General features: G+C 33.5%; 1 protein-coding gene across 1 annotated transcript in view; it reads right to left on the bottom strand.

Annotated features, from left to right (window-relative positions):
* LOC149424925 (rho GTPase-activating protein conundrum-like) overlaps positions 1 to 12,153 on the bottom strand; it is a 64,074-nt gene that overhangs the window by 19,366 nt on the left and 32,555 nt on the right. The window contains exon 2 of the mRNA XM_089647833.1: positions 2,959 to 3,085. Coding sequence (XP_089503959.1) covers positions 2,959 to 3,073 — 115 coding nt within the window. The 5' untranslated portion in view covers positions 3,074 to 3,085. The remainder of the gene's footprint in view (positions 1 to 2,958; positions 3,086 to 12,153) is intronic.

Raw genomic sequence — 12,153 nt, 5'->3', positions numbered from 1 at the left:
ACTTATAATTTATTCTGTATAATTTACTGGGCACCTATATTGAACAGGTTGGAAGGTGCCATGAAAAAATACACATTGCCAACAATTAATATTATTTATGAACCAACATACAAAATTTAATGCAAAGAGTGCTGCCGGGCAAAATCACACATAAACATTATTACGAGTTATTATATTGCTATACCCATATCATATTTCAATATTAAATTGTGTTCATATTAATGTAGCTACTTTAATTATTCGTACACGTGAATTATTACCAAGGAAGTCATTGAATATATAATGACTTTATTTAATTTTTAAGAAGTCGTCCTTGATACATAAAAATCCATCTTGTTAGCATAAAAACCTAATATAAATGATTTATGAGTAAATACGATTTAATGTATTGCGTAATTCGGTAAAAATGACCCGAAGTGGTGTCTAGCCCGGCTGACCCGGAGAGTGGAAGATGCAGATATCATTTATTGGTCCATCGAGTTTGTGATGGTGTTAGCTGGGAGAAGAGATGCTTTTGCGAAAGCGAAAGTGAACGTGGTACAATAATAGTCCGGTTCTACGGATAATAGAGCATTGACTCGATCCATTGTGCAACCAGAAACGAGCGGAGACGTCTCAGACGCCAAAGACAAATTATATATTGTATCATTGAACCAGGACAATCATAATAGTCAAGTACAAGAGGTTCCCACATAAACTAGAGCTCGCGTCATTCACTAATTATTCCATGAAACAGAATCATTATACTTGACATCTGTAGCTTGCTATACATTACACGCTATAATAGATACCCACACTTCTTACTCCTTTTAGACATCTTTTCACCACACAAAAACATTGACAGTTTGAAATGAATCAATCTTATGCCAAAGGAAACCATGAGATAAAATTATTTCTTTGAAGGTGAATACTATCCATTCGGTGGTTTTTTTTAATATTGTAAAAAATCAACAAGCTGAATGTATGTTTTTTTTTAAAATGATGATTTATTAATCTGTCCGAATACTTTTATACACAATTTTCTAACGCAGATAGCTATAAATAAAACGGAGAAACTTTGTTAAGTCCCTAAGCTGATAAATTGCAATGTCATCATTGCGATTGCAAACGCAGTACGTACTTACTTACTACAAGTGCACAATATCACAGTGAAATTGAATTACATGCTGTTGGTACTAATACAGGCGGAGAAATTATCATCTTATCAGTATTTAATGGAAATTGAGCACTTGTGTGTGATTTCTCTATGGGTGCTTCATTAGTAAATTAATCACGTTCGAAAGATTACAAACAATACAGTAATAATATAATGCAGAAATCAAATCGTATAAAACGGCGATCATTGCGACTTTAAAGTTTACGAAAAGTAAAATGGGAGAATTTGTAAATTATTTTTATACCACACCAAACAGCGTTGTAAAGGACCAATTTTCTATTGTGTGCGGCAAGAAGAGCGCCCCAGTAATTAATTAATTTTTATTTTTTTTAATGTGTTTTATTAAAAAAATAATGTTACATTATAACAGAAAATATGTTACAATCATGTCTTAATTTATTAATTATGATGTATTCTACAATGTGCTACAAAGAGGCTGACCCCATACACTCAAGCACAGTTTAATTATGGGGTACATCTTATTATTAGTCGTAACATTTAAAAAAAACTGAAGCCGTCTGAAACTCGGGAAACCTTTTATTCTATAATAACAGATAATTTGAATGAATTATGTGCAAAATATCTAATATAAGTGTAGCTAAAAGGAATTCAAATCAATGATAAGAGTTCTAGATACCCAGAAATCTAGCAGTCTCATGTGGTAAGCTGAATGGATCAAGGAAGAGAAATCTAGCAGTCCCATGTGGTAAACCGAATGAATCAAGCAAGGTAAATCTAGCAGTCCCATATGGTAAGCTGAATGGATCAAGGAAGGGAAATCTAGCAGTCCCATGTGGTAAGCTTAATGGATCAAGGAAGGGAAATCTAGCAGTCCCATGTGGTAAGCTGAATGAATCAAGAAAGGGAAATCTAGCAGTCCCATGTGGTAATCTGAATGAATCAAGGAAGCGAAATCTAGCAGTTCCTTGTGGTAAGCTGAATGAATCAAGGGAGTAAAATCTAGCAGTCCCATGTGGTAAGCTGAATGAATCAAGGAAGGGAAATCTAGCTGTCCCATGTGGTAAGCTAAATGAATCAAGGAAGGGAAATGGGAAAGACAAGGAAATGGTTGATAAGAATCTGGCTATAGTCTGTCACGAGGCCAAAACTGGATATCTTTCTGATCTCTTAGCGAGGATCGATCCCGGTTTTACGAATTGTTCATTTTAAGGTTAAGGACAAATCATTATCCAAGTAGAGCCGGAATCACCCCTCCGGTCACGATACTTTTTAGTTTTATGTTTACGTTGGGCTTAGTTAAAGCGTTAGGCTTTAGTTAAAGCCATTAGCAAAGTTTCGACTCTAGATAGTGGTCTGTCACCATGACGATACTGAAAGTATTTAACGGTCGAGAGTATATTCAATTTGAGGCGGGTTTGGGTACCACCGTCCGGGAAACATTTACTGGATAACCAACACCTCTGCAATAGGTCACTCCAAGTGGTTCGCTACGGTTGGTGAGCAGGGGTGCCCGGGTTCATCGGGTGACGTGTATTCAAGACGCGCCTGCCAACCAGCTGCGTGGCGTGCCAGATCGGGAGATTCTGGTTTTGGGAGACCCTTTGACGTCTCTAACTGTCTGTCGACCCATATTACATAATTATACGTCCGTCACTCCTGGATACACTGATCCCTAGCCTACCTACCCACCCGTCATACCTTTTCCTTCCCAGAATATCCTCTCCTTCCTTTCTTTAAAAATACCCTCCGACAGCATTCCCAAAGATGAGATTGGCCCGGAGGGAAGTTATTTTGTTCAAGGCCTCCTGTGCGGGGTTAATATGAAAAAAAATCTGGCTTACCTTCATAATTCTGCGGCTCCTCGTAAAAGGTGGTGGCCAGTCCATACTCGGCCCAGTAGTCTGCCAGGTCGGGCCCCCCGGGCTCTGGGTAGGACACCGCCACCGTGGCCGCCATGGCTGCCGGCTCCTGAAACAATTACAACACAAATAATTAGACACTCTGTTTATGAAGATACACAAGTCTCGAGAGGCTAGACTTGCAATGGATGCTGAGGTAACCCAGCATATGGTCAAATATGGTAAGATATCCCGAAACATTGAAAAAAATTAACTAAAGTTATCGAAAATATTGTCTAAATGGGCAAAAGTTAACGAATATATTTTCCGATTAACATATTTTAAAAATTTCAAATTATACAAAATAATGTCAAAAACGTTTTTGATTTTAAATAGTTATTGAATACATAGCCTACACAAAAGTATCATTGTCAAAAAGTTTTAAAAAAGCTTTTTTTTTTTTTTTTTTTATTCTTTATTTTGGCTTTCACCCATTAAGAGTGATCTTGGCCATACATTACAACATTTTTCTTATTAATAAATACAACAAATTACAGGATAAAATTGACATGATTGACAAAACAACATTGATAAAACAACATAACATAACATAAAGTAACATAAATAAACCAAACATAACATAAACGTAACATAAACATAACATAACATAAATATAACATAACATAAGCATAACATAACATAAACATAACAAACTTAAAATAAACGGTACACAGCTGGTAACAGTAGATTATCACAAAATTATAAAAATAGGAACCTGTGTACAATATAAGTGGGCGCTTTTCGTTATTAAACCAAAGATTTTTCTAAAATTAGTAGCGTTTTTTAAAAATAGAATTATGAAATGGGCAATCTTATAAACAAACACAGCATATGGGAGTAAACAAATGTGATTATAAAACATAAAGAAAAACATAACACAAACATACTATGAACATAACATAAACATATCATAACATAACATGCACATAACATGAACATAACATATCATAAACATAAACCTACCATAAACATAACATGGGTGTAACATAAACATAACTTAACAAAAACAATACAGAGCTGGTAATAATGGTTAATTACAAAATTATAAAAATAGGAACCTGTGTACAATATAAGTGGGCGCTTTTCGTTATTAAACCAAAGATTTTTCTAAAATTAGTAGCGTTTTTTTAAAAATAGAATTATGAAATGGGCAATCTTATAAACAAACACAGCATATGGGAGTAAACAAATGTGATTATAAAACATAAAGAAAAACATAACACAAACATACTATGAACAGTAAAAAAGCTTCAAGTTTCAATAGTTCAAATGTTTAAAAAATTCCAAAAGTTTAACGAAAATATCTTTCCAAATGCACGAAAGTTATCGAAAACTTTGTCGAAATTGACAAAAATATGTAAAGGCGATGCACTACGTTGTGTAACATTTGAAATCAGACCACCAGCAATAACACTCCTTATGTAGATGGCGGTAAGTAATATATTTTTCAAATTATACAATAAAACCATTACCGAAAAGGGGTTCGTAAGAAGGAGATTTTGAACTTTGAAGCAGTATTTATAGGCCTGATTCTTTATTTTTTTTTAACTTCTACCTTATGTCGCAGATCCGAAATATTTTTCCGTGCATTTTCTTCACGGCTTCAATGTAACGTATATCGCTATAGTCAGGCGTTACAGCTGTATTACAGCTATATTATTTCGAACACTTTTTAAAATTATTTTTATTTCTCGCTAGAGCAATCTCGATAAGTTACAAAACTCACTGTAAGACGAGAGGAACTTACAATACAATTTTGCATTGGTATTTTGATATCAAAATTATAAGTTTCACATAAACAACGGAACAGTACAAAACAGTTTCGAAACAGTACAAAAATAGAAAAATATTATAATTATAAGTTTCACATATAAAACAGTACACAAATAGAAAAAGGAAGATTAAGTAGAACAAACAAAAAAGGAAACAGACCGGCATATACTCGTACGCATAAGCACAGAGCTAAGGGAATTTAGGAGGAGGTACTTACCCACTAATACACTGGTAAAAATAGATTATGCTCGATTAAAAATACAGGGGATAGAAAAGAAGAGAAAGAGAAATAAAACAAAGTACAACAAGATAAGAATTACGTATTTTCGTTTTTATATGTTTTTAAAAGTTGCGGAACGGCTGGACACCTTCGAAAGAAAGGTACTTCGAAGAATCTTAGGTGCGAGAGGGAGAGGCATGGAGAATCTGCCACAATAAGGAGCTATATGACATCTACCAAGCTCCCAGACTCTCTACTCATTTACGGCTCCAAAGACTAAGATGGGCCGGACATGTGCACCGAATGCCAAGCACACGTGTACTAGTACTGTATCAAAATATAACTAGCCGTTGGAAACAATAGTTATATTGTTTCAACGTCTAACGCTGTTGATAATAATTAGCGTCAATAGTTGAAATATAATACCTACTTGCGAATATTATTCAACGCAGTCAACGATTCAACTGCCTAATAAATAAAAGGGTTAAGTGTTTGCACTTCGTGAACAACATTACTCGATATTTCAAATGGTCTTTTGGTTATGTAACTCCTGCTAGACGTTTTTCTTGTATGTTCCCATCCAATACGGCCGATGCACAGCGCTAAGGGACAATCGAATTTATCAACGACAAGCAAAAAATAACCAACGTCGGCCTAGCTACGTTTTGTACCTATTGTTTTCAACAGTTTGGCTTGTTAAATCAAAAGGGTCAAGAGATTACACTTCGTGAACGATATTATGCCTAATTTGAAATGGTCTTTTGGTAATGTACGTACCTACTGCACGTTTTTTTTGATTTTCCCATCCAATACGGCCGATACACAGCGCCAATGGACAATCAAATTTATCAACGACTAGCAAAAAATAACCAACGTCGGCCGCTTAGCTACGTTTTGTACCTATTGTTTTCAACAGTTTGGCTTGTTAAATCAAAAGGGTTAAGAGATTACACTTCGTGAACGATATTATGCCTAATTTGAAATGGTCTTTTGGTAATGTACGTACCTACTGCACGTGTTTTTTGATTTTCCCATCCAATACGGCCGATACGCAGCGCCAAGGGACAATAAAATTTATCAACGACAAGCAAAATATATCTTCAACGTCTTTAATATTTCAACAGGGTAATGTTTTAAACACCGAAACCAACGTCTTCCAACAGTTTCAACTTTATTATAGGATTATTATTACGTGTGTGGCGCATAGAGATAATAATAATACATCAATGATCCGGGGAACCACCCGTTAATAGGGATTCCCTATACGATGTTGATCTATTTTTTGTTAGTATCGTGCATATTTATGGTATCGTGTCGATCTCCTATACGTTTAGTTTGATTGTACTGGCTTGTCGCGCGTCTATTCAATCTGTTTTTGTTAATTGTTTTACTTAGGATGAAAAAATACATAGGTGTTTGATATAAATTTGACGACTAAACTAATTTCTAATTGAATAATAATTATTAGTGTTAGTGCCGTAGTGTTATTGAACTTTGGACTGATGATAAATATTAATAAACAGTTGAACATATGGTGATTTATTACTCTAATCCCAACACTGTTAATGTGTTTAAAAATATAGTTCACGTACTTTTGTTAAGGGGGGTACCTACTCCCTCGGAAGAACAAGACTATTCGCAAGATATTTCTGACAATAAAACAGAATCTTCAGACGAACCGTTATCATTTTGGAATGCATTAAATTCAGTAGTCGAAAAAATTAAGCCAGTGAATAATCCAAATAACAAAATCCGCAAAGAACTGGACATGTATCTCGAAATGGATCTTCTTGTCCAAAGAGTTGTCCCCTGAAATGGTGGAAGGAACATGGAGTATATTTTCCGAATTTGAAAAAATCTTCATAGAACAAAGCGGTATTGTAGCAACATCCGTTCCTTGTGAACTAATTTTTTCCAAGACTGGACAAATTACATCTGACCGCAGGTGCAGTCTAAAAAGGCTGGAAAAGTGCGACAAGTGGTGTTTTTGAATATGGATTCGAAAATATAGAAATGCGCAAAAAAACAATTTGTAAATAACCTTTAAATGACTTAATAACCGTAAATATTGTACACAAATAATTTTATGTGTAAAAACTTCTGAACTGTGCTAAAAAAGTTGGACCATAAATAGACTGAGCTTGGAGTAAACCTATCAAATAATGTAAGTCATGGTTTTATTTTTCTTAAAAAACGTCTAATCTTATTAATTTTTCAAAACTGGACATTATATTCTTACAAATAACTAAGCTGAATAAGCATCGAAATTCGAAATACTTGGACAGTAATAATTTATAACGTTTAATGCTTTATGATAATTTGAATATATATATGTAGATATTAGTAAATTATCTAAAAAAATATAATAACAAATATAATGAATAAGGTTTCATCGAGTATGGAGAATTAAGCACTAAAAACAGACCTGAGTTAATAAATCACTAGAAATAATCAATTATAGTTGCGTCAACGTCGGCGTTATTTTCAACAGTTATTTTCAACAGTTGAAAATCGCCAACGATAACGACGTTGGCGTTGGATGGAATTATCGTCAACGCCCAGTACTAACGTGTACCAAAGAAGGTTCTAACAGGATACCCGGGAGGCAAACGAAAGGCGGGCAGACCTAGGCTGAGATGGGAGGACGATGTCAGGAAAGATGCCAGAGGACTACTCCATGTTGCAGATTGGAAGACGAAGGCCGAGGACAGAGGGCGGTGGAGGCTCATGTTAAAGGAGGCCAAGGCTCGAAATGGCCTGTAGCGCCATTGAAGAAGAAGAAGAAGATGTTTTTAAAAGATATTCTTTTAAATCCTTACTTTGAATTTTCGGATTATGCTGGCTGTTTTTATATATATCTCGAAGAGAGTTATAGAGTGTGTTGGCAATATAGTTTTTGAGTAAACGTAAATAGGCATATCGTCATTGTCTTGGAATAGCACAATAGTATCGGAAACTAATTCTAGATAAGGAATAATCAAATATTTCAAGATTGCACATATAAAATTCACAACACTTGTTGAGTCGTATTGAACTGCATTTCATTGAATGCAGAAAACATCGATTAAATTATACATTCTTTCGATAGCAATTTTATAAGATAACACAAACCAATAAAACAAGAATGGAAAAAATCGTCGAAGTAAATTTAAATGTCTTCTAAATTACTTTTATGTTGTCAGAATTTTATATTCACAACTGAATGCTATTATTAAAAAATAATATACTTAACGCAAAAACAACGATTATAAAATAAACAAATTATCAAATAAAATTCCATACGATATTGTTCTTGCTAGTTCAATGAGAATCTTATGTGATGCTATTTAGATTTGATCACTAAAATGAGTTTATAAGCCATTTTAAATAAATAGTAAATGATCTTCAGGATGGTGGTCTTTCACAAGAGTAGAACTGAAACTATTATCAAATGAAAAATATGGTTTTAAAGATAAATCCATGGAGAAGTAGGCCATTAAAGTAAATAAAACATTTCACCTGCGAACCACACCATCGTTATTTCCTATATCTACACAATATGTGACAGTTAGTAAAACTACTCTAACAAACGAAATATCGCATTTTTTGGTAAGGTAGGAGATAACTTATCAAACACCGTCAATGGAATCAATGGATTACCACTATATATGCAGTGTAGTGTATACGTTTTATATTATACTCATACGTATATATCGACTATTGTAGTCCAAAGTTCGGTTGATTTAATCGCCGTTTCCCATTTCAATCAATCTTCGTTCAGCAATAATATTTTTTTGGCTCGAACATTGAGTGAGCTTTTTATTTGACCGCACTCTATTTGAAAGCAATGCCTTTTTAGCTCACCGCTTTTTATTTGAAAGCAATCATATTATTGTATACCTACTTCCAAAATGATAAAATAATTTACAGATAAAATCATCACAATTATCATCAGGGACTATCTTCCAATGCTGGATGCATTTACAAATAATTACAATAATTACTAATAATCATAATTTAAATCAGTTATAATGTGCTTTTAATTTAAAAAGATTTTAAAGGCAAACCCATTTGGCATTAAAGTAAGCTATATCCAAACATAACCCTTAGTAATTAAAGTTGGTAAAGATTGGTTATTTTCAAGAAGCAATTAAACGGTGAAGGTAAATTTACACATATATTAATATAAAAAATAAGAAATAACATTAAGTCATTGAGACCTAACATGTTATGAAAATATGTAGTTTCTATAAATTATCCATAATCTTATGGACTTTGTTGAATTCATTAATATATTACTTCGAGCTACAATTGATAAATAGCATTGAAGTAAATTGTTTTAAGCTAGAAAGGCATAAATGTAATCTGGTATTGTTATATTAAGACCTTATAAGTATGTTAAGAAAAATGTAATTTCTATAAAATTTTCATTGTTTTATGGACTTTGACACATAATTCAGCATCAGCATTCAGCGTGTACATCTACTGCTGGTGATTATTATGCTTTTCGTTACAAGTAGAATACAATAAAATATATGGCTGTAGACTGGTGGCGGGTGGAGGGTGGCGGGTGGTGATAAATATAACCCACGAGACAGGCTTATAAATGTCGTGAATCTAATTGAAGCCATACCATACGCTATACACTATACAGCTACTTCTCTACTTGGCAACGTGGTACTGGTACGTTTAGTGCATTGTCTGCAGGAACAAACACATCCTTCTCTCGGAGTTTCGCAAACTGAATACTGATTGAAATTACTAACAGAAGCCTTACCGTGGAGTCGGCAGGGTAAAGTAGGAATATTTCTAAAGCTGCTGAATATTAATTAATAATATGTAAGATGATAATATTATTGTCGTTTGCAAAGTGCAGCATTTTCCATAATGCCATCATGATGAATCTCTACAAAGTACTCTACTAACGTTTTATGTGGACGTGGTTTACATTACTCTATTCAGAATTTTCCGCAACTGTTTTAATCATTTTTGAACACAATGTCTTTTATATATTATGTATATCCACAAATAACCCAATGAATAACAACTAAAATAGGAGTTGGTTTCGGATAGCACCTTGCAGACATCACTACTCAAAGTCAAAATCTCTATACTACGAATTACCAAAATTACTTTTTGTGGATGGTAAATAAATATTTTATGGGAAATTAATGAGCCTTTTTTAACATTAACTCCACACGGGAGACCGTGAAGGACACAATTTCCTCCAGGAGAAGAGGAAGGAGTGATTATGGGCCTTGAAGCCTAATTATTTTTTTTTTTTTAGGGATTGGGCATTGAGAAAGTATAGGCATAGTCCGATCACGAATAAGGGAATATGCCTAGTTTGGTAGGATTAAAAACATGAATGTTAAAATAATCAATGTTGTATCCAACCAATAATGTTTTAAGTAAACTTCAATACTTAATTTGATAGTATTTTCTCTTGCTAACGCAATGGGCGCATTTTGCACCATTGTTCTAAATTAATTATGAAACCCCCCTAATATTATAGAACTTACTTCTTCTTCTGGCGCTAGTACAATTAGAAAGAATATTTATCGATGTATTTTTAAATGTAAGTTTCTACATATGAAAATATATATGTCATAAGATAGTGTTATAGGCCTTAGTCGTAAGTCACTAATAAGTCTTAGATGTAATTCACTAATTTAGTCAGTAGTTTTAGTATTTAATAAATATATTTGCACTGCGCCCTTGAGGTGATTTAAAATAGCCAAATATAACTATTAATGGTAAATCGTTCGTGACCTATGATATTCCATCGCTAAGTATTGTAATACACAATACACATTAACTACTTACTTACGAAGACAATATTTGAAAGTTACGCTATTAGAGAAAGGAGCATGTGGCAATGAGATTTTTCCGTCAATTGTTAGTGTTTGTCTAAAAGTAGCTCTGCATATTAAAATAGCTACTGATCATATTACCAATAAAGTAGGTATTGTGCTTCTGAATACACAACAAATCTCTCTTCTATTGTTTTCACAGCTGATTTGCGCCGCTGTTGGGAAATTAGTAAAAATAATCATGCAATCATAACGTTTTGAAATATCACAACGAAATAAAACAACATTTAATGCATATTAAACGTGAGGAGTATATAAATAAGGAAGTAAGGTTCTCGTCAACTAACCCTTGTTACGTAAGAAGCTTCGTCCAATATGACAATAGGCATTTAAAAAAGTAATTGCCTTAGCATTTTCTTCACATAACCACAAATAGCTTGAAATATTGTATTATGTTCTCTAGTTTCTTTGGCCGTGCTGGATTCAGATTAAAAAATAATACTTGATTCTTATCCTATTACAATTCTGAATGAAAAACCTGTCAAACCAGAAGCTTTTTGATTTGAAACGTATGGTTATTGGAAACCAGTGAGCATGACAAAGAGTGTGGAGAAGCAAGTCGACCGAGTAACGTAGGTTAATTAAAATTACAAGCAATATTTAACGTCAACAATCTATAATCAGCCATCAACATGCTCATAGATAATTGAAAGGAATTAGCAGAATAACCAACTGTTCGTAAATACACTTATTTCGCTTGTATAAATATTGTTTATTTTGTTTTTGTTACACAAAGGTCACGAATTTAAAAAGTTAAAATGAACTGCTTTATTCACTTTTGATGTATGGTATAAGAATCGTGATGAAACAAAAACTAGGTTAAATAGGTTAGGTTAGGTTACGTGGTTTAATTTAGGTTAGGTTAGGTTAGTTTTCATTGCTTTTAATGACTTTATTTCCCCTTTTAAAGGAGTGTTCAATTGCCATTGTGTTGAGTTATCATGGAACCGTCATGTACACGCACAAATTAATATCTTATAAGGACAAAATGCCGTTCAAGGATAATTGATGATTGCTCATTTCCACATTTACAAAGAACTTGGAGGAAATCAACATTTAATCTGCGAAAGAATTATTTACTGTGTGTGATATTGATTATATTTAGATGTACTCAATATAATTTTACTTTGTCGGTACATACTTTACTGTTAACAGAAGACTGCCCAAGAACTCTTTAAAAAAATTTCACAACTTTTTTCCCGACGACCTTCTGTGAATGTTTTTAATAAGAGGAAATTACCCTGTCACAAATAATCACATATGGTAATTAACCTAAACTGGAAAGAGTGTAAT

This window comes from Hesperophylax consimilis, chromosome 3 (assembly GCF_061612785.1).
Source record: "Hesperophylax consimilis isolate HC1 chromosome 3, BYU_Hcon_1.0, whole genome shotgun sequence".
Lineage (NCBI taxonomy): Eukaryota > Metazoa > Arthropoda > Insecta > Trichoptera > Limnephilidae > Hesperophylax > Hesperophylax consimilis.
This window is presented reverse-complemented; position numbering and strand designations above follow the sequence as displayed.